This window comes from Danio aesculapii, chromosome 11 (assembly GCF_903798145.1).
Source record: "Danio aesculapii chromosome 11, fDanAes4.1, whole genome shotgun sequence".
NCBI lineage: Eukaryota > Metazoa > Chordata > Actinopteri > Cypriniformes > Danionidae > Danio > Danio aesculapii.
The window spans coordinates 3,449,901-3,474,341 of NC_079445.1; the positions used below are offsets into that span (position 1 = coordinate 3,449,901).

The following is a 24,441-nucleotide window of genomic DNA, read 5'->3' on the forward strand; positions in this document are numbered from 1 at the left end:
TTGTAACACTGTACAACAATAATTAATATTTTAATAGGTTTAGGGTTGAGGTAGTCATTAATAAAATACAATTTAATAAATAATATAAATAATTCTCATTATAATTACTGATTTTACATTACTGTGAGGGTTGGAGTGAGAGTAGTCATTATTAAAATACAATTTAATGGGTAATTTAATAATTAATATGCATAATACTTGGTATAATTACTGTTTTTACATTACTGTGAGGGTTGGAGTAAGAGTAGTCATTATCAAAATACAATTTAATGGGTAATTTAATAATTAATATGCATAATACTTGGTATAATTACAGTTTTTACATTACTGTGAGGGTTGGGTTTAGGGTTGTTGTGAGTGTAGTCATTAATAAAATACAATTAATGGGTAATTTAATAAATATATGAATAATACTTGTTATAATTACAGTTTTTACATTACTGTGAGGGTTAGAGTGAGAGTAGTCATTATTAAAATACAATAAACGGGTAATTTAATAAATAATATGAATAATACTTGGTAAAATTACAGTTTTTATATTACTGTGAGGGTTGGAGTGAGTGTAGTCATTAATAAAATACAATTAATGGGTAATTTAATAAATAATATAAATAATTCTCATTATAATTACTGTGAGGGCTGGGTTTAGGGTTGTTGTGAGTGTAGTCATTAATAAAATACAATTAATGGGTAATTTAATACATAATATAAATAATTCTCATTATAATTACTGTTTTTACATTACTGTGAGGGCTGGGTTTAGGGTTGTTGTGAGTGTAGTCATTAATAAAATACAATTAATGGGTAATTTAATAAATAATATGAATAATACTTGGTATAATTACAGTTTTTATATTACTGTGAGGGTTGGAGTAAGAGTAGTCATTAATAAAATACAATAAATGGGAAATTTAATAAATGATATAAATAATTGTTGTTATAATTACTGTTTTTACATTACTGTGAGAGTTGTAGTAAGGGTAGTCATTAATAAAATACGATTAATGGGTAATTTAATAAATGATATATATAATTGTTGTTATAATTACTGTTTTACATTACTGTGAGAGTTGTAGTAAGGGTAGTCATTAATAAAATACGATTAATGGGTAATTTAATAAATAATACAAATAATTCAGGCATTTATTTTGGTTGTTGCTAGACTGGATACAGCTGCAGCTGGAATTTAACGAGAATTATTTATTAAATTACCCAATATTTGTATTTTGTTACAGTCTACCCCCACCCCAACCATCACGGTAATGTAAAAATAGTCATTATAATAGTGTGTTTATACTAAACTACCATTTAAATTGCATTTTATTAACATCTACCCCTCACGGTAATGGAATTAATTATTGTAAAGTCATTGTCACAAAAATTATGCTATATTGATGCAAGTATCCTCAGCTGTATCTCTTCTAGACATTACCCCGCATTTTTAAGAATGGATTTTCCTTCTAAATAATATCCACATGGAAAAGTCTCGACATGCCAAACCTGATGCAAGTGTCAAAGTGAAGGTAAAGCAGTAAGTAATGACGCTCTCTGTGCAAATCTGTGGAAGTGTTTTTTATGGTGCCACCACAGCATGAAACCTCCACCCTGTCAGGCTCATCCAATTCTGCAAACTGGACTATACCATATCACGCTTCTGCCATCATTACACAAATGGTGGCTAAAGAAACCACACATCCTCCATATGGAAGTGATTCACCGATGATACACGGAAGATTTAGCTTGTTTAATTACTGTTTTGATTTAAACAGGTTTGGAGTAATGTGATATCGCCCTATGCGAGTTTTCATCGAAATGACCGCCTTTAAGCTCAAGTCAAACAAATGACTTGAGGGTTAATGGTCAGTCTTGGGTTTGCCTGAGTGAAACTAAATAAATGTGTGGACGTAACCTTTTACACTGGCAGAGCTCAAAGATTTCCATGGTCCACTCAGTCATAACATGTGGACGGACCAAATCCTCTTGCACTAGCAGGCGTACAGCATTTGCAGAAATGTCAGGACATCCCTGCGATAAAATAACAGAGAAACTGCATTTCAGATTTTCATACTTTCATGATATTCAGACAGGCAGATCAGGAAACAGATTGCTGTAGTGACTTAGATTTTTTTTAATTCATATTTTCATAATCATATTTTTATTAAACTGCAAAAACTGGAGGAAATTCACTAACTTCATACACTTTTACATTCATAAAAATATTAAAATAAATTTACGAACGTAAAAAAAAAATGAAAGTTACTACAGCAATGGGTTTCCTAATGCATTCAAAATGAGTGACAAACCATACTGATCTCCATTGTCCCATTAATAAGTGAATGTGAAAGCAATAAGAGTTTTACCATGTTTTTACTACATTGTTACACCTGTTCATATCTTTTTGATTGCTTGGAGAAATTCTTCGAAATTCAAACAAAGTATTGAACCACTTATTTAAAAATAAAAGCCTGCATTTGGTCTTAGAAGAACATACAGGCCTCTTAAAGCTACTTATAAACCCCATTAGAATGAATGGAATTTAATTACATTTCATTGCCATTAAATAGTTGAAAATTGAGTATCAAAATTATTTTCCTTCAGCTTAGTCCCTCTATTCATCAGAGGTCGCCACAGCGGAATGAATCGCCAACTTATCCAGCATATGTTTTACACTGCGGATGGCCTTCCAGCTGCAACCCAGTTCTGGGAAACACCCACACACACCGATTCATGCACATACACTATGGCCAATTTAGTTTATTCAATTCACCTATAGTGCATGTGTTTGGACGGAGCACCCGGAGGAAACCCACGCCAACACGGGGAGAACATGCAAACTCCACACAGAAATGCCGGGGCTCAAACTAGCAACCTTCTTGCTGTGAGGCAACAATGCTAAAACTGAGCCCCCATTTGGCCCCCATATCAAAATTATCTTTAAGCTTTTCACAATGTAAAAACTTAATGTTAAAGGGGTAGTTCACCTAAAAATTATTAGCACGTTGTTCTAAACATTTACGAGTTTATTTATTTCTGTTAACCCCAAAACAAGTTATTTGATAGAATGTTGGAAACCGCTAACTATAAATATCCAAATTAGAAGGGGTGAGGAAAGATACTATGGAAGAAAATGTTTTCAGGTTTCTGACATTCTTCAAAATATCTTTTTTTGTGAGTGTTAAGAAAAAATAAATACAAAAATGTTTATAGCAAGTGAGTCAACAGTGTCAGAATTTTAATTTTTTGGATAAAAAGTTGCCCATAGCTCCATTATAGGGCTAAATTAATTTAGCTCATTCATTCATTTTCCTTCGGCTTATTATGTAGTCCCTTTATTTATCAGGGGTGGCCACTGTGGAATGAACCGCCAACATATCCAGCATATATTTTACACAGCAGATACCCTTCCAGCCGCAACCCAGCACTGGGAAACACCCATATGCTCTTACATTCACACACATACACTACGGCCTATAGCCTTTTCAATTCACATATAGTGCATGTCTTTGGACTGTGGGGGAAACCAGAGCACCCGGAGGAAACCCACACCAACATTAATTTAGTTCATATATTAAACACAAGTGAGAAATAATATTGTGACTGACCATCAAACTTGGAAATGCTACTGATTAAATTACAGCAGTCAATCTAGAACAGAGATGTCCAAACTAGGGCGCGAGGGCCAAAGTTGGACCGTGGTAACGTTTGATTTGGCTTGAAGTGATCAAAGAATCAGAGAATCCCTCAAACAGAGATCTTCATGTCTAATTTAGCATAACTTTTTGTTTGTTAAATTGCTGAGCTACTAAAAAAGCTAAACTGAAATTGTTTTAGCTGAATGTTGTGAATTAATCAGATTTATCATTAAGGGTTTCATAACCTAAAACACATTTTTTAGATGTTGACATACTGTACAGTACATATACTGTATGTGTGGCACATTGCTATAAACACTATTAGGACAGAAATATTTCACTGTAGAGTAAAAAAAATATTAATTTTGTAAATAAAATGTAAAAAATTTAACTCGATTTTGTTAAAAATGAGATTGTGGTTTTATTGTAAGAAGTACACCATGAAAACGTAAATAAATAAATAAATTGGGCACCCCTGATCTAGAAGAAAAGAGGAAAAAGTCCAAATGTTGTTAGTAAAGAAAGAAAGTCATCCAGGTTTGTTTTTATTCTTAATTTTGATTTTATGTCCAACAGATGGTGCAATTTCGCTTTGGATTATATATTATGAAATCTACTTTTCTGCCACAAAAGCATGTTTGATTTTAGTAAACTATGTAAAGTCTTGTGCAAGTTAGCCAATTTGAGTTCAATCAAACGGCATAAAGAAACCCACATGATTTAATTTATATTGTAATTTATAGTAGGCTAAATGTTACATCATAGGCTAAATGTAGTTTTTTTAACCATGTGTAAACCGTAATAAATACTGTAGTACTTTAGTTTTCACTATAGTAGTGGTGGATTGACATTGGGTACAATACTATTGGTTTTGTTATAGGTTTTGCCACAGCAACCAGCTACAAATTCACCACAACAGATTAATTGAAGCACTCGTATGGTTTAAAAATAACATTTAAAGTTACTATAGTATTTTTTCATGTACTTAATCACAGAAAAAGCGTAACCTTAGTCCACGTCGTAAAAATGGATGGCGTTTGAAGTGACGGGTGACTTAACGTTAGTTGACGATTACAAATCCTAATTTACACGTCTTAATGCTAACTGTTATTCACGTTTTTGTTTTAATTCATACATGTGACTTACCACGTACAAAACCGACCATTAACTTAACCGTCATTTTAAAAGCAGTTAGCATGACGTGAGCTAACGTTATCTTCCGTACCACAACAGTGTTTAATACATTCAAGATGTAGTTAAGGTACTCAGTAAAATCACAATGTCAAGTTTAAAGTGCATAACATTTTGTTTGATAAAATGTACAGACTTTTAAACATGCTTTTCCCCTCCAGCTCCACTTCGCCGGACCACAAGAGATGCTAGCGGACCTCTTGTCAGGTGCGTTAAAAGCTAATTAGTTACCAAAAAAAACATATAAACGTAAATCAAAAAAAGATCAGCAACTTAACAACCCTCCGGGTTTAAAAGGAGGACTTTATGTTGGTGGCTGCTTTCAGGACACATGCTGGAGGAAATGCATCATCTCTTCAGACTCTCCATCCAAAACCGCAGGACTCTCAACTCTACATTATTATTTCTGCTTTCCACAGATCAAACCACTGGAGCTCAGTGCAGACTGGGATTATTATGGCTCAATGGATGCAATATACATTATTTCTGACTGCTTTTCTGCGAGTCTGGTCAGCTCCACAGACGAGCAGAAGACGAGAGTTCACCGAGGCTCAGGTAATTTTCTTTTTAATTAATAAGTTTATTTAACAATTACTATATAGCTCCTTACCATTCGACCCATAACAGCATCCTTATTGTTAACACCTAATTCAGATGATATACATAAAATAGGAATACAGTTCAAATATAATAATGCTTTAAAATGTACCTTTGAAATCCTTAAAATGACATTAAATTAGTCTAAAAATACTTCTGTATGAAATAGGAGCGTTTGGGTCAAGCTTCATACTTCGTGTTCCATTATTGTAGTCCTATATTTGAAATGTAATTCATAAATTATTATACAACATACAAACGAGTTATATATTTCTATGCTGTTTTTTTTTTCTATCTATTTAAAATATATTTTTCAAAATCTAGTGACAAAATATGTGCCATCAAATACAACACACTTCTAAAAATACCTTTTATACACTATATTTTTATACACTGCAATGCATAATTCATAAAATGCTACTATTAAATGTAATCCTAACTATTAGGAATGTAATGCATACTATGCTTGTATGAATTATGCATTGCAGTGTATAAACATACAGGGTATAACATTTATTTTTTGGTGTGTATTGTATTTGTTGCCTAGTTTGATTTTAAATATGTTTTTAAATAGATACAAAGAGCACAGAAATATACTTCACTTTTTTTCCTAAAGCTGTATTTAATAAACTCTTAAATATACAGAATGCACCACTGTGCCAATATAAATGCAATATAAAATCGCTTTAAAATAACATTACAAGTTCAGACAGAATTCAGAGAAAAATTAATCACTTTAGGGACGTCTTCAAGCAGTGAAAATAACATTACCGGTCTGACTGGAAAATAAATCTGATTATCTTAGTGGTGTATTAATAAGTAACTCGTATGAATTCATATCAAAAGATGATTTTTATTTTTATAAAAGTATAACTTGTCCCTAAACAAAACTATCAATAAGGCATAAGCAGATCACATAAAACATGTCAAATTAATTCATACAAGTAGTGTAAAACATTAAATACTTATGAGTTGATGTTACTGCACTTGGACTTCTGAGTCAAAACCTGTTGGTAATTTTTTATATACAGTTAGCTGTTTTTGACAATGCATTTCTCATCAGCATTATTCATGATTATTGGTGCATTTTATTAGACTGCATACATATCTATATCTATATATATGTCTATCTATCTATCTATCTATCTATCTATCTATCTATCTATCTATCTATCTATCTATCTATCTATCTGTATCTTCTTCACACCTAATAGACATACCTGAGGCGGTTTGGATATCTAGATACTCCACTGAACCCAGAAGCTCAGAGAGACTCCAGTGAGTGGGATATGAAAGTGGCTGTCAGGTAAAAATCAGCTTTACGAAATGTTTTTCAATTTATACATTATTTAGCTTTACATATTGGTGCATTGCATCAAATTAAAGGTGTCTTGTCATGCTTTCTCTGATACTACCTTTCATGTTTTATATAATGTAGCCATTTGTAAATATAAAATGTCTGCAAAGTTTAAAAAAAAAATAATAATAAAAAAAACATAGTAAGTCATCAGTAGGGGTTTTAACACTGGGTAGTTACAGGAACTTAGTCATTAGAACTATCCACCATTCCCTGAGAACTAATTGCCCCAGACTATTTTCCTGATCACTATAAAATCTAAACTGAGAATGACATTTAGCATTGAGGATTGAGGATGCCTTCAAAATCAAAGTTGTGTTTTCATTGTGGGTTGGATGTTTTGTGATAGTGACAATTGAATGTAGTAATGTAATAGTTGTACTACTGAAACCGCAAAAAGGAGGACTAAATTCATCTTGCAATGCTGTTTACAGTAATGGACTGCACGTTATTGTGAAAATATGCTGCTTTTCTTGTCCAAAAATCAGTAATAGTTTTAGTACGGTTGCTGAAAGCCACACTCAAAGTAATCAAGTCATGTTAAAGGGACAGTTCAGGCAAAAATGAAAATTCTGCCATTATTAACTTGCCCTTGTTTAAAACCCTTTAGGAGTTTCTGTCTTCTGTTGAACACAAAATAAGTTGTTTGAAGAGAGATAAAAACCTGTAACCATTGACTTCCATTGTAGTAAAAACATACTATGGAAGTCAATGGTTACAGCTTTTTAAGTTGTTGTAAAGACCTGTAACCATTGACTTCCATATAGTATGTTTTTCCTACTATTGAAGTCAATGGTTACAGCTTTTTAAACTACCCTGTAACCTATGACTTCCATAGTATGTTTTTCTTACTATGGAAGTCAATGGTTACAGCTATGGAAGTCAATGGTTACAGCTGTAACCATTGACTTCCACAGTAGGAAAAACATACTATGGAATTCAAAGGTTACAGCTTTTTAAGCTGTTGTAAAGACCAGTAACCATTGACTACCATAGTGTGTTTTTTCTACTATGGAAGTCAATAGTTACAGCTTTTTAAACTACCCTGTAACCATTGACTTCCATAGTAGGTTTTTCTTACTATGGAAGTCAATGGTTACAGCTATGGAAGTCAAAGGTTACAGCTGTAACCATTGACTTCCACAGTAGGAAAAACATACTATGGAATTCAAAGGTTACAGCTTTTTAAGCTGTTGTAAAGACCAGTAACCATTGACTTCCATGGTGTGTTTTTTCTACTATGGAAGTCAATAGTTACAGCTTTTTAAACTACCCTGTAACCATTGACTTCCATAGTATATTTTCCTACTATGCAAGTCAGGTTAAGCTTTCTTCGAAATATCTTATTTTGTGTTCAACAGAAGACAGAAACTCCTAAAGGGTTGAAACCACACAGGGGTGAGTAAATAATGAGTAAATTAACATGTTTGGGTGTACAATTTCAGGTTTTTGTTTACCTTTTCTAGATTTTTGGGGTTAATAAACTGAACAGAGGAGCAAATTAATAAATACATTTTTTTAAATATCTGATTTGTTTTATGCAAAGGTAAAGCATGGCTGCTCACTTTCAGAAACTGTACCGATGCTTTCTTTTTCATGCAATAATATGAAACTATGTTGGTTGTGTACTTTTTAAAAAAATATTGTATCACATATGCCATTTTTAGCATGTAGCCATGATCACCTGTCGCACAACCATAACACAAACCACATATAAAGTCAACTAAACAAAACAGGAACAAACCAAACAGGTGAACACTTACATATATTAAGCTTGAAACATTTTCTCAATCCAGACTCTTCAACATTGCAGGTAGCATCTACGTGAAGACCATGACCAAACCAAACAATCCTAATCAAACAATACTCTCACTCTACTATACACCTGTGTTAAAGTTAGAGCAGGAGAAAAGCATGAACCCCCTAGAGGCCTGTAGTAGAAACATTTAGTTTTTTGGATTATTGTAAATCTGTTTCTAGGAGACCTCAGAGTTATATGAACGTCTAAAATAGCACTTTAATCAAACTTCTTGAGAAAATGCTCACATTTTAATTTCTGCCATGCTCTTCTGAACTGTGGTATTTGTAAAAGTCTCTTTCAGAGGGTTTCAGGTCTGCCCGTCACTGGAAATTTGGACACAGCGACTGTTTTTAAAATGAGGGAGCCACGCTGTGGTGTTGAAGACCCGTTCAACCAGAAGTCTTTCAAATACAGGCGGTTTGGTGGTGGGTACATCCTTATAGATTTATTAATAATAATAATACAATCATTCAACCGTCTTAACCCATGTGTTCTGTTCAAATTAACTACCCTTTCGTTATGTTCGGGGCTGTTTTTGCCCCATTGAATTCCATTATAACCACATTTGTTTCATTGCAAATCACCAAATAATCATGCAGTCTTGATTGTTGGTGGTTTTCCCTTTTGGGAAGAGGTCAAATTTGTCATTTTTAATGTTACAGTGCAAAAAAAGCATAGTTTCTGGTTTTTATATGGAGTATAGAGTGTGTGTGAGAATGTATGAAAGAGAGACCTTTTCGCACTTACCTTGATGTGTCTGAGAAAATGAAAAAATAAGCTCCTCATCTCTCAGAACATAGTAAGTGCATTTATGCACACACACTATAATTTGCTGTTTCACTCCATAGAACTCCATATAAAAGCCAGACACTTTTTGCACAGGTCTATCTAAAGGGTTAATCCTGCCAACTGATGAGTAACAGTAAAAGTGACAAATCTGACCTCATCCCAACAGGGAAAAACACCAAAAATCAAGAATGCATGATTATATGCCGTCATGGCTTTGCAATCAAAAAATGTCATTACAATGGAAGTCAATGGGGCAAAAACAGCCACCAACATAATGAAAGGGTAGTCAATTTCCCCTGAGTGTATTGTTGAGTTTTTGAAAATATCCAAAGCATTCTCTCAAAATATGTCAAAATTTTATTCATTTATTCATTTTTTTTTCTTTTCGGCTTAGTCCCTTTATTAATCTGTGTTCGCCACAGCGGAATGAACCGCCAAAATTTGATTTGTCTCTAAAAATCATTCCACTTGCTGAAACACAGAGAAAGTTGTGGCCAATTTAAGACTCAAAATCACCCCAGAGTGAATGAAAACATCCCCAACAGCACGCAAGGGTTAAATATACCAACTAACAGTACATTATAGTTTCCATAATTAAAATTCATTATATGTATCATCATCTAGAAATTAATTGTAAGCCTGCATCATAAAAATAATCATAAGGGGCTGTTTTCTACAAATTATGAAAGCTGAATAAATAAGCATTCCACTGATACACATTTGTACAGTTAACACTAAGAAATCGACCTTTAAAGTTGTCTAAATTATATTCTTTATTCTTAGTGTTGTATATATATATATATATATATATATATATATATATATATATATATATATATATATATATATACTCCAACATTAAGTTTTGATATATTTACAGTAGGAACTTTACAAAATGTCTTAAAGGAACATGATCTTTACCTAATTTTCATTTGGCACAAAAAAAAAAAAATCAACAGTTTTGACTAGTGTTATTATAATACTGAAATTCATTTGGACTTCATTTTCGATATCGTGGGGAACAAATTCAACAACATTAACAGTATGCAAATAAATTAAAATGGGAAAAAGTAACTTAACTAATGCTTATAAGTAAAAAATATATATAATAGGAAATACTGTGAACATGCATCCTTGCAAACATCACTTGGGAATTATTTAAAAAAGAATTAAAAATGTAATTAACATAATTTAGTTTTCAAACACGCGTTGAATGAGAGATTAATCTGTGCTGCCGTTTTATTTTTTAGCTGTTTGAGTATTTAGCATGTTGTTCTTATTTCATAGGATACTGGAGAAAGAAAAACTTAACATATCGAATTTACAACTATACACCAGATATGGGTAAATCTGCAACGCAGACGGCGATACGCACAGCCTTTAAGTACTGGAGTGACGTGACCCCGCTCAGCTTTACAGAGATTCACTTCGGCACTGCTGATATCAGGATCTCCTTTCACAAGAGAGATGGCTGCCCGTCGCCGTTCGATGGGCCCGGTAAGTAAATCTCACAAAATATTAGTTGATACTAACAATTACGTATTAGAAAAAAGGGTTTGCGGCACTGTGGCTTAGTGGTTAGCACTGTCGCCTCACAGCAAGAAGGTCGCCGGTTTGAGGCCTGGCTGGGCCAAGTGGCATTTCTGTATGGAATTTGCATGTTTTCCCCATGTTGGTGTGAGTGTATGGGTGTTTCCCAGTACTGGGTTACTGCTGGAATGGCATCTACTGCGTAAAACATATGCTGGAATAGTTGGCGGTTCATTCCACTGTGGTAACCCCTGATAAATCAGGCACTAAGCCGAAGGAAAACAAATGAAAAATCTTTAAAACACTTTTACACTTCAGTATCCTTTCAAGAGTTCACCCTTAGCTGATGATTGATTATAAAGCATGTTTGACATGCTGTCCCGGGAGAGAGCACCGAGCTCGTGAGATCCTCGAGCCCGGGGCTCCCCCCCGTTGCAGGGCGAGAGGGGAGTCCGAGTTCAGGTAGGTCTCGAGAACTCCCCTGCTTGACAATGTTAGATGTAGATTATGAATGCTATCGAGTGAGTTCTGGATTCAACAGTTCTCTATAATGTCAATTTAGTTTTGTCAATTTACTTGTGTTACATGTTTTTGGTCTGTGGGAGGAAACCGGAGAGCCCGGGGAAAACCCACGCAAAAACAGGGAGAATATGCAAACTCCACACAGAAATGCCAACTTGGCCAGGTAAGATCTGAGCCAGTGACATTCTTGCTGTGAGGCAATGATGCTAACCATTAGGCCTCCGCGCTGCCCTGACAAGGAAATGGGAGGAGTAGGGGTGGAGGGGGGGATTCCTCAAGACGAAGATGGCTAAGGTAAGATACTCTAGTTATTTATAGTGATTAGGAATCGTCTGATTGGTGAATCATCCATTAGGTAATGAGGACCAGCTGCTATCAATCATTAGCACGTGCTCCTCTCGAAATTAGTTTATAAATAAACTTCACTTAATGGCTCAGGATTTTGGTAGTTTTGTGTTGCTTTACAATAAATGCTGACTAATCTTCTTTTGTCAGGTCATGTTCTCGCTCACGCCGAAGCTCCTCCTTCAGGAATAGTTCACTTTGATGAAGACGAGTTCTGGACTGAAGGGAAGTATTATGGCTCTAATCTGCGTATCGTTGCGGCTCATGAGATCGGTCACGCTCTGGGTTTGGGTCACTCTCAGTACAGCAGCGCACTGATGGCAGCGCACTACACCGGCTACCAGGTCAACTTCAGACTGCACAGCGACGACATCAGAGGAATCCAAGCAATTTATGGTGAGCTAATTAACAGTTTTAAAAGAATAAGTTTTTGCCATTACAAAAACTTTTATTTTCTTCCGGTTCACAAGAAATACATTTTAATGTCATTCATCCATTTACTTTTCGGCTTATTCCCTTTATTAGAACCCTTCATTAGAACCGCCAACTTATCCAGCATTTTTGTTTACGCAGCAGATGCCCTTCCAGCTGCAACCCATCACTGGGAAACATCCATACACTCTCATTCACACACTCATACACTACAGACAATTTAGCCTACCCAATTCACCTGTACCACATGTCTTTGGACTGTGAGGGAAACCGGAGCACCCGGAGGAAACCCACACGAATGCAGGAAGAACATGCAAACTCCACACAGTAACGCCAACTGACCAAGCCGAGGCTCAAACCAGTGACCTTCTTGCTGTGAGGCGACAGCACTACCTACTGCGCCACTGCATCGTCCTTACATTTTAATGTGAATACTGAAATTGAATAGTCAGAGAAACTTTGTCTTTCAATTGCTTTAATTCTCCTGAGAATGATCAGTCGACACACGGACAGCCTCTGTGAGCAAAAGGATCCCAGGGATGGGCTTGCAGGATTTTTTTATTTTCATTGCAGGACAATGTTTTAGATAAGAATTTCTCTACAGCTCTTTAACTCCTAAACTACCAGTAGATTACACATGGCTGTAAAAGCCCATTAATTATAATGCATATAATCTTTGCTTTAGCAAAACATTGATCAATTTATAATATCAATATAGAATTGTCAATCATCAATATATGATCATCAATATTAAAGATTTCAATCACAAGCCATATATAAACATATACATTTATAGTTGATATTTGTTACCCTTGGAATAGCCAATAATGCATTATTGGAGTGAATATTATATATTTTTCTTTTATGCCAAAAAATCATAAGAAATATTAAGTACAGATCATGTCCTGTGAGAACGTTTATACATTTTCTACTGTAAATATATCAAAACTTTGTGTTTGATTTGTAATATGCACTGCTAATATGCAAGATTAATTTGGACAACTTGATTTTGTCACTATTTAGATTTTTATGAAAAGATTTAGTTAGCTCAGTGGTTAGCACTGTCGCCTCACAGCAAGAAGGTCACTGGTTTGAGTGTCGGCTGGGCCAGTTAGCATTTCTGTGTAGAGTTTGCATGTTCTCCCCGTGTTGGTGTGGGTTTCCTCCGGGTGCTCCGGTTTCCCCCACAGCCCAAACACATGCGCTATAGGGGGGTTGGATGAAGTAAATTGGCTGTAGTGTATGAGAGTGTGTGGATGAGTGTGTATGGGTGTTTCGCAGTACTGCGTTGCAGCTGGAAGGGCATTCGCTACGTAAAACATATGCTGGAATAGTTGATGGTTCATTCCACTGTGGCGACCTCTGAAATAGAGACTAAGGAAAATGAATGAGTGAAAAGATATTTTAGATTTTTAAATAGTTGTATAAGGCCAAATATTGTATCTGAACATGCCATCATTAGAAAGCACATTTATTTATTGGTTACACATTTATTACTGGATTTGTGTACATATAAGATATGTACTGTATATTTATATCTGTATAAAATGTCATATATCTGATTTTCATATATTATCATATGTCAAATTTTTATATGAAAGATTTGACCACTCAAATTTCTGCAGATCTACTCTAACCTCTTATAATTTTGAATTAATAGTTATATGTTTGAGGTAAATGTCATTTTTGTTTTCTTCTAGTCTGCTAATGATATATCAAAAAAAAAAAGTCAAACAAAAATCTTGTTATAAAACATATAATGACAACTTGTAAACAAAACGAAAACATTTGTAATTTTGACCAAAAGCACATTGTTCATTTACGAAGTGTCTCACACCGGTGAGTGGGCTTGACAAACCACCTGCAGAAACTCTATTAAAATAAAAAACAAAATATACATGCAGCCTCCTTACTCTAGCACTTAATTCTCTGAGCACTAAAGGTTGATTTATACTTCTATGTCGAGTGATCAGCATGACCCACGGCGCATGCCTTGTGCGTGCGTTTATACTTCTGTGTGCTGTTTGTGTTGCTCTGCAATAATACTTCCGAAACGCTAGTTGACAGTAGGTTTATATGTTCCTCTGTGTCGAGTTTCTTCACAGTTTTGTTTTTTCTGAACACTACCTTAATGTACAAGTAGCTAAAACTCGCTCATTCGGAGGTGGGAACCCGCGGACGTACGACAAATTTAATCATAAGGTAAACTCAAAACAAAAGTTTCCATCTGGAGCTCCTCAGCGGGACTCGACACTTGTAAACATTCGGCCTCTCTGCCCCCGCCCACACTGGTCACCGCTACCAAGCTGACCAATCACGGAGCTTATGAATCGTTGCGACGTATAGGTACGTTTTTTGAAAGGTGCGCGTCAGTCATGGCGAGGGCTATGCAACCATGCGAAGGCTGCGCCAGAGCGTACGCGTGAGCTTGACGCAGAAGTATGAATCAGCCTTTGAATGCCTTCTCAGTTGTAAGTCGATTTTGACAAAAGCGTTAGCTAAATGACTAAATGTAAATTTTAAAGATGTATGACAAGACTTTCATTTTACATTTGTACGAAATGTCATTAAACCTTTAGAGAATTAAACAAATTATTTACTCAGACACACACCTAGTGAATCCAGAAAACCGGAGAATTTTCAAGCGGTCTCTTCATTTGTCCCATAGCTGTATAAATACAATCTTACACTTTTGATTTTTAGGTAAAAGGGTCTCCAGTACGACTACTGCTGATGATGTCTATGATGTGACATATCCCACAATGATGGCCCCGTTCCCTAGAGGTGATGTTCTGGATCCATGCAACGCCAAACTTGATGCTATAATGCTGGGTGAGGAATTCACGCGAGTAAATGGTCACATTTTGCAACTTTTTTCCAACCAGCGCGGATAAATTTTGTCAGAGTTTGCGTTGGTGGCTCTACCAGTTTGCCAAAGTGATAAGTGATGACAATGGGCTCTATTTTAACAAGACCAGGGTCTAATGCTATGTCTACAAGTACACAGATATATTTATAAACTGAGTATTCCACACCTTCATCAAAAAAAAAAAAAATCTCTCGTCGGCGCCAATAGCCTATGGGTTAAGTGCGCCGACATATAGCACCAATGTGCTCATGGCGACCCGAGTTCAATTCCTGCCTTGAGGTGCTTTGACGATCCTTCCCCTCTCTCTCCTCCCAATGATTTCCTGTCAATTCCCTACACTGTTCCATCTATTAAAGGTTAAAAACCTAATTTCAGTGCACATGAAAACGCTTTGTGATGCATGTTAGGGGAACGCCGACCCAACAGATGGCAATAAAAGCCGTATATGCTGGATTCACACTAAATGTGGAATTACGTATTTGTGTGGTAAACTGAATGCAAGACAATGCAAATGTAAGAACAATTCCGATTACCATCCAGAACAACGCAGAATGTGTGAGGCATTTTCTACGAACGCACAAAATTTGGCTTAATCCTGTCTTCCGCGTTTGGTGTGAACTCAGCCGCGTTGGCCAATCAGAAAGGAGGAAACAGCGAGCACGCTGAGGTCATGAGACAAAAATTCCAGATTCATTAGCCACACGACTACACTGTACCCGGAGTTTTATACAATCTTCACCCTGGCTGGAGTTTTCAGAAAGTTTCTGTTTCAGTCATGTGATGCTGCGTATTCAAGTGAACGAATGGCCAAACTGAGTACAGGGAAAACTGCAGTTTTCAAAATACCCATGTTAGTGTGGACAGGGCCCAAAGTGCCCAGAACAGGTGAGCTTGTGAGTATGTTCGGATCCACTTTTGCAATTTAAAGGATGAAAAAAACGGTCGTCGCACAAAATGCAATTGCGCTTATAAACATCAAGGTGGAGCCAGCAGAGAAAGTTGTATAGTGTTGCTTTAAGTTATATTAATTTAGCAGTTTTATTTGCGCTAGATCTCTATTAACTTGTGGTTTTCTCAACAAATGTTCTAGAAAGCATTGAGTTAGACTACTTTTTACAATAGTAGTGAGATCGTTAAACTGGTGCTTACAGGTCTGTAGATATGTGGATCCAAGCTCACACTCCTGCTACTCTTAACTCAATATTGTGCTTTTCTAAGTGACTAAACATAATATGTAATATTATTATAACCAAATCTAGTGATGGAGCCAATATCTGCAAAAAACAAACAAAAAAATATTTACGTACTTGGAAGTTTTACTTGTTTCTAGTCCAAATATATGAAAAATCTTAACTTAAGAAGCATTTTCTAGACAAGCAAAAAATATTGCAGCACTAAAAATGCACAAGCAAAAAAAAAATAAGCGACTTCTTCCACAGAACAAGCAAAATAGTTTCATTTCAAAGCGAAAACAAGAATATGTACCCTATTGGCAGATTATTTAGCTTGTTTTAAGGAAAACTCTCTTAACTTTTACCTAATATTTCTGAAAATAAGCCCATTTTTTTTCCACAGTGTGTAGAATTATGTGGTACCATTGCCAGTGTTGTCAAATGTTAGTCTGTGGCTCTGACACTGAAGTTACACAAATGCAGTAGAATTGATTATTCTATAGCTACTGGTAGTGAAACGTTTTTGCTAATGTTGATTTTTGGTGGCAGGTCCCTGGCGTAAAACGTATGCGTTCAGTGGGGATTATGTGTGGACGGTTACAGACACAGGTCATAACTCTCCAGTGAAAATAAATCTGCTCTGGAAGGGGCTGCCGGGAAACCTGAATGCAGCGGTTTACTCCCCCAGAACCAACAAGACGTACTTCTTTAAAGGTGAATGGTTTTTCTCTGCATATATAAGTTTCGTTTGCTAGCATTTTCATGTGTGTTTCCATGTTTATGAATTTTAAATTGTGTGTGTGTGTATATGTTTGTGTATGTAAGGTTCACCACCCTCTCTGTATTGTAAAGCACAGTATTTTATCCTACCTGCCGCATATTTCCACGTCTTCAGCCTTTTGGTTTAATTGTCGTAATAAGAAAATGTGTATGCGTACTTGCCTTTTATGTGAGCCCTTAATTTTTATGGTGTGGTTTGTTTCACCTATTTGACAGACAGGTGTCAAAAATGTGAAGCAGGTGATTCCCTGATTTAAATTACATGTAAAATAAAGGCAATGAGCCCTATCATACACCCGGCACGAAGCAGCACCATGCGCAGTCCAAGTGTTTTTTGCTCATTTCAGCCCGGCGCTGGTAACATTGTCATGTTTTCCGCCACTTAGTTTAAATACAAATGCATCTGTGCCTATTTGTATGCTCATAGGTGTGCTGGTCTGAAAAGGAGGTGTGTTAAGGCGCATTGTTGTCGTGTTGTTAGTTTGAGGCAACTGAAATAGATTGCACTATTGACCAATTAAAGCCTTCTCTAAAGTCAATGCCTCAGGGTTTTTATTTGTTATTTAAAGAGCGCGCTAGTGTTATGCACCTATGTGGGTACAAAACGCACCTACTCATTGCTTATTACACACACAGGGATGTACAGCAGGACACGAATATCTTTAAATATGAAAAATTAAAGGATTAAAATGAAAAATATATATATGATTGTTGACATAAGTATAAAAAACTACATCCCATTATACTTAGCAAGCATCTTTTTGTAATTTCAATGCAAAATCTGCATATTCCACATGTGTTGCACAAATGCTTACTTTCATATCTTTCACATTTTCATATAGATACATGTTGATATGACAGTTGGAAGCTCTTTTCTTCTGCTTCTGTTTCTCAGGTGAAAAGGTCTGGAGGTACACAAATTACCGTCTTGATTATCGATATCCCAAACCACTGAAAAGAATCCCGGCCAACATCGACGCTGCTTTGTACCATGAGAAGAACAAGAAAATTTTCTTTTTTAAGGTATTTAAGATCTTAACATCATTATGGACGACCTGTTTATGAGAAAAAGAGAATATATTTAAAAAAACATGATGTATACTTTATTGCTCATGTCTGAACATAGCTCTCTGTATATAGATAAGCTGATTTGTTAATATATTTTTACCATTTTCAGTTGAAGTCAGTGGTTCCCCCCCATTAATGTTACATCATTTCCATGACTTTTTACTGGTCAAGGGGGAACGAAAAGGAAAACATTAAGCCAGTTGTAATCATTGCTGCCATTTACAATAGATGAGGAACAGCAAGACACAAAAGTGCTATTTAGGTGAACTTGTTTATTATAAACAAGCTTGTGTATTTTTCAGAATCAGAATCAGTTTTATTGCCAAGTGTGCTTCACACACACAAGGAATTTGTTTTGGCTACAGAAGCTTCCAGGGTACATACAGTGACAATTGACAACACAAAATAAATATGGAAAAAATAATAAAATAATAAAATAAAAATAAAAATGATAACATTAAACAGATTAGCGGTTAGTCAAGAAACCTGGATGTTGAGTTGTATGTACAGATTGTTATAAATATACAGGTTATAAGGTGCTGTGTACAAGTGCGAATGTAGAGAGTATTGCATTGTATATTGATATAAGGTGCTGTGTACAAGTGCGTATGAGAAAGTATTGCACACATTTATTGCACAGTAGGGGAATATTTAACTGTTCATAAGGTAGACAGCCTGAGGAAAGAAACTTTTCCTGTGTCTGGCTGTTTTTGTGCTTGGTGCTCTGAAGCGCCGACCAGACGGTAACAGTTCGAACAGGTAGTGTGCTGGGTGTGAGGGGTCCAGAGTGATATTGCGAGCCCTTTTACTCACTCTGGAGATTTTTAAATGTTTATGGAAAAATAAGACTTCACACAAAAGTAGTTAGAAATAAGATAACGATTTCACAAATGATTAATTTAACAAAGTTTAACAGACATAAGGAGGACAAAGGGAAGGGACTCTGCCGAACAAAAGAAAAGAATAAAGCATAAATAAACTAACTAACCCATTAAAGTCTTACCCTAGAGCTACAAAATAAAACAAAAAGTAAACCAACGTCTGAGACGTCTTATCTTATTTATTCTCTCCTTCCAAAGCAAAAACTTACAAGTGTGGCACAAATCCGTAATCTAGCGTGTATAATTAAAGTAATGTTGCGTGTGCGCATGTACATCACATGACAGAGCTTACCTATTCCCTCTCCTTCCGTCTAGAATAATACACAGATAAGATGTTCACACTCCAGTTCTCAAGAGTTTGAAACAAACGTTTCAATTTACATGGCAAACAAAGCACACCAACAAAAGTTAGTCAAACAATGATGGATCAAAGCAAAAAGGGGAAGAAACATACACGGAAAGCAAATGTCAAACACAGCTCAAGTTCACACGAAACGCAGGCTATCGCGAACTGATGTTTTCCTTATATATAGTGTCCCACCATCCTGCAGTGCAACGATTGGAGCTCTCAATTGCGTCATCGCACGTTAATCCGTGTCCCGAACGATTGACATCCAACCCGTGTATCCTATAAATGCAAAACGAAACCAGCAAAAGCAAAACAACAGCCCCCAAACTGTCATAAACGTAACGTTAACAAAAAAAAATACAGGAAAAATAAGAATAATTTTCCCTACTGACAAAGTTTCGTGTTTTTCTCCTTCTTTTAAGCTTTAACTGAGTTTTTTCATGCAACAAATCTTATGCTTTTGATTTAAATGCGTCTTAATTGTTGATCTGTGTAGTGGAAAACAAGACAAAATTAAGTCAGAAATGTAAATCATGTAAACTTTCATTTAAAGACTTGAAATCATTTAGCTTTTCATATAAATGCATATATATCTATATTTAAGAAGCTTTAGATATTTGTAGTATGTTTTATAGTCTATTGATCTCTTGCATGTCAAAAATATCAAGCATTTAATTGTTTATTTCAAGCTCATGACCTCATTAAATCACTGTTTTTCAGGGCTCAGGCTATTGGCAATGGGACGAAATGGTTTACAATGACCTCAGCGTTTACCCCAAGCCCATTTCACGCCTGTTCACTGGCATCCCGTCCAATCCCGATGCAGCGTTCACGTGGACCAATGGGAAAATGTATTTCTTCAAAGGTGACAAGTACTGGCGCGTCAGTGAGCAGTTCACTGTTGATTCTGGATATCCGCTCAGTAAACGTGTCCGCTGGATGAGGTGCAACTAATTTACTCAACGTTTCCCTAAAAACTCAGTGAATGTTTCACGCTACAGTATAAGGCCCTCAGTTTCACACTACGGCTACTTAAATCTGTGGGTATGAAGTGAAACGATTGGTAAATACAGATGCTATTTCCTGTGAAATTCAATGCCACAAATCGAAAATATTAGTCATTATGGTGCAAATGTAATTGGGAAAAGACAAGGGGCCTCATTTCTAAAGTGTGTGTGTATGCTCAGATTGGATCAAATGCTGTGTTCACACCAGACGCGGCACGCACTATTCGTGCGTGAGCATTTTGAGTTTATTCGCATCATTCGCACGTCAAATTCGCTTAACAATAGGGTTGGGCCGATAGACGATGCCATTGTCCATCACCGATGGCTGATAGACACCATGATCTTGAGCCGCCTCCGCCCCGCCGCAAATCCACTTGCAAAAAATACACAGTTAGGCCCCGTTTACACGATCACGTCTTAGTTTTTAAATGCCATTTCAGAGCGAAAACGATCCACATCCACTCTGGCGTTTCACCTGGCATTTCTAAACAGCTCTCCGTCCACACTACCGATGAAAACACACATTACATGACCACACACACACACATGTCATGTGCGGGTCCAGGCAGTCAGTGGGTCAGTACACTGCTTTAATCTTTCGCTTTCATGCTTGTACTTAGTAATTTTAGCGAAAAACTCTTGGCACCTTCTGCACCAATCAAGTTTGTCGACGCCATTATAACGACACAGATCACTCTGCTTATTCATGCCAGAAAGTTATTGGCAGGTGGTCATTTGTGTGTAACTTCTCTTTATTATGATTATGAACGCACCAACACAGGTTTTTGTGCACGCATTCGTTTTCCCTCAATCGCACTTGCGCATTTTCGCAAAAAGACATGAGAACAAATTAAGAACACTTTCTGTGCGACATTTTATAAATGAGGCCTCTGGGTAGGAAGGTTTTTCTCTCTATAATAACATTGTTATTTATTATTTTAAAGAGTTACTTATAGTAGCTTTATTTTATTGCGTTTTTGTTGGTGCTTCCATTCATTTGACGAAGATACCGAAGTCTGTTGGTCAGCATGTTAAATCTGAATTCATTTACTTAACGCACCATGAAATGAATCGTGCACATTATTTTGTCTTTTTAAAGAATTCTGTTGTACTCAGAATTAAAAATGAAAGTACTACAATTGCATTCTCGCGCATTTTAAAAGCTTTCTGCTATAAGTGAACACCAAGACTAACACATTAGCTAATCGGTCATATTTACTTACTAAAACATTACTTTTTAGGTCTGTTTAACTCACAAACAGGGCCGCATGTGAACATAAATACTGTACAGTGTGGTTTATTTACATTTTTACACCTTCACCACTTGAAGCACAGCACAGTTGACAGCTTACAGGCAAATATTTCAGCGGCTCGAGTCCTATAATAGCCTGTATTTGTGAGCCTGTGCCTGTAAAGCTTGATCTGAAAGTCATTCCTTTCTATAATTACTCCATATGAATGTTTATGTCGCACAAACGCGCAGCTGCGTGGGCCGTTTCTTCACACAGAGCTGTGGGAGAAAATGAAAAAAAGCTTCAAGAGCGAGTCTGTTCACACATCAGCTTGTGAAATGTACTGAAGTATCGAGTGCAAGTTTATGTATTTCAAGGTGCAACCAACATCCATCATAAACGGCTACACACCAGGTCACACCGATGCTACTGCAACGCTGGGAAAATAAGTGTCGTAAGCTATTTTTACTTAAACGTTGCCTGTGAATTTCACAAATAATTCAGAGACATCAAACTTTGATGTACTTAAAAAAATACAAAGTAAAAAAAGAGAAAGGAACTTCTCACAATGTAAAGAACTATTTGTAAAAAATGTATTGTATGGAAATCGTTAAGTGGCTGGAAAACAAAAATAATACAGCCCCAGAGATATTCTGTCCCTTTTTAGTTTTCATTTGAAGCTTTAGATTGTAGTAGACTATAGCCGCATTTCCACTATCGTGCCTAAAGCGAGCGAGCCAGAGCCACTCGCATATCCACTAGCCGCGTTTCCACTATCGCTCCTAAAGCGAGCGAGCCAGGGCGAGCCAAGGCCAGTCGCGTTTCCACTATCACTTCCGGGGCGTAATCGGGCCAAAGCGGGGCTTCCTTGGGGCCAGCGTCCGGCCTTTTTTGGCCCGCCGAATACCTTGGGCCAAGGAGGGCCAACTGGGGCTTCGGGGCGGGGTTACGTACAAAGGCGGAGTTTTCCTGTCAGGTAAAGAGGAGACAAGATGCTTTCTTCCCTTACATTTGTTTTGCTATCGCGCTTGATCAACTCACTAAGAAGAAGAAAAAATGGATAGCAGACAGTACTGGTCAGTTGAGGACACCAGGGCTCTTCTGAACATTTGGGCCGAGGAAAATGTTCAGAGGCAAATAAACTGTGTTAAATGCCGCCGAACTTGAATGTCCTTACCCAGGGATCGCTGTCTGGCCTTACACCAACAGACCACAAACAGTAAAAAAGCAATCGCTTCGGTGTTCTCCATCTTCCAGCTCTCGTAGTGATGCCAGGTTGTGTTTGTGGTTATAATTTGAGTTTTTTGTTCCCGCTGAAGTGGGCGGGTTGTGTGACGGGTTGTGTGACGTTTGATTCGGGGGACGTTCTGGGGGCGGTGTTTGCGTGACGCGCTGCGAGCAACTAGCCCGACAGTGGAAACGCGACATGATTTCGGCCTCATTTCTCAACCTCACGGGCTATTGGCCCGGCCTGGCCCGATTAAAGCCCTGGCTCGCACTGGCCCGATACTGGAAATGCGGCTACTGTCACTTCCGGGGCCTGATCGGGACAAAGCGGGGCTTTCTCTGGGCCAGCAATGAGCCATTTTCAGCCCGTCGAAACCTTGGGCCAAAGAGGGCCAGCTGGGGCTTTCGGGGCGGAGTTAAAGGAGAGGCGGACTTAGCCCGAGTCTGGCATGCCGTCAATACACTAGTTTTCCGATCGCACGCGACTACATGCGGCTTTATTAGTGAATAGCTGCCGAGCGCAACGAAATATAGGCTATATTTTATTACTTGCTCTTATGTTCTGAAACACTTTACTTAAGATCGCCGAATAATATGCAACATCCTTAAATAAAGGGGAATTATCTATTAATTGTCATATAGTCTAGGGAAAAATGTATGTTTTAGGTCTCTCCGGAGCATTTGGGCTGAATGTTTGACGACGTCTATCGAAACGAGGATGTTGTAAAATACATTTCATACCTAGTTATTATTAGAGAATTTCTGTGGTTAAATATTAAGGATTAGTGGCGAGACCGCTCGATGCCAAGAGTCGGTCGGTGAGTAAACAAATATGATGAATGAAAACACACAGGCCTGTGCGTATAGACCTATAATGTACTGCTGTACAGTAACGTGTCATTTGTTTCGCTTGTCTTCATTTTAATCGTTTCGTGTTGAATCAATGGCATGCTTTATCTGCCTGATTCCCGCTGAAGTGGACGGGTTGTGTGATGTTTGATTCGGGGGGCGTTCTGGGGGCAGGGTTTGTGTGACGCGCTGCGAGCTACTAGCCTGACAGTGGAAACGCAACATGATTTAGGCCTCACTGTTCAACCTCCCAGGCGATTGGCCCAGCCCGATAAAATCCCTGGCTTGCACTGGCCCGACAGTGGAAATGCGGCTATTATAATACCATTTAGGCATTCCAAGTTAAAGGACAGATTCAGCCAAAAATTGTATGTGTTAACAATGCACCTCATGTTGCTCCAAATCCCTGAGACCTTCGTTCATCTTCAGAACACAGATGAAGATATTTTAGTCGAAATCGGAGAGCTCCCTCATCCTCCCTAGATGGAAAAAGACCCAGTGTCCTGACATATTATCCTACCCATCAGATTATGCTACCAACACTGTATTTGAATGGTTCTGAGGTTAGGGATTAGGTAGGTTAGGGTGATATTACAGCTTCAAATTACACTACTCCACATGAAATTTTACACTGGTAGCAAAATCTGATGGGTAGCATATGGAGTCATTTTAATGTGCTACCTAATCTTTGAAAGGGAGGTAGGACAAATTGACAAGGTAGGACAAATCGAGAGAACACCAGCTTGTTAAAAGTCTAGAAAAATACAATTAAAATCCTTAAAACAGACCAGCTGGAGATTGATGAGAGCAC

The 24,441-nt window shown here is 37.1% G+C and overlaps 1 protein-coding gene and 1 long non-coding RNA gene across 2 annotated transcripts in view; one reads left to right on the forward strand and one right to left on the reverse strand.

Moving 5' to 3' along the window:
- Positions 1-8,638, reverse strand: part of LOC130237155 (uncharacterized) — a 23,910-nt gene extending 15,272 nt beyond the window's left edge. The window contains exons 1-2 of the long non-coding RNA XR_008838522.1: positions 8,541-8,638; positions 1,910-2,025 (exon numbers count right to left, since the gene is read on the reverse strand). This is a non-coding gene — a long non-coding RNA (uncharacterized LOC130237155). The remainder of the gene's footprint in view (positions 1-1,909; positions 2,026-8,540) is intronic.
- Positions 5,160-21,395, forward strand: mmp19 (matrix metallopeptidase 19). The gene is made up of 9 exons (XM_056468003.1): positions 5,160-5,378; positions 6,635-6,726; positions 8,870-9,003; positions 10,655-10,864; positions 11,915-12,160; positions 14,900-15,028; positions 16,787-16,951; positions 17,913-18,040; positions 20,036-21,395. Exons 1-9 carry the CDS (start codon positions 5,280-5,282, stop codon positions 20,267-20,269), a joined length of 1,437 nt encoding a protein of 478 aa, XP_056323978.1. The 5' UTR covers positions 5,160-5,279; the 3' UTR covers positions 20,270-21,395.
- Positions 21,396-24,441: the final 3,046 nt, after the last annotated feature.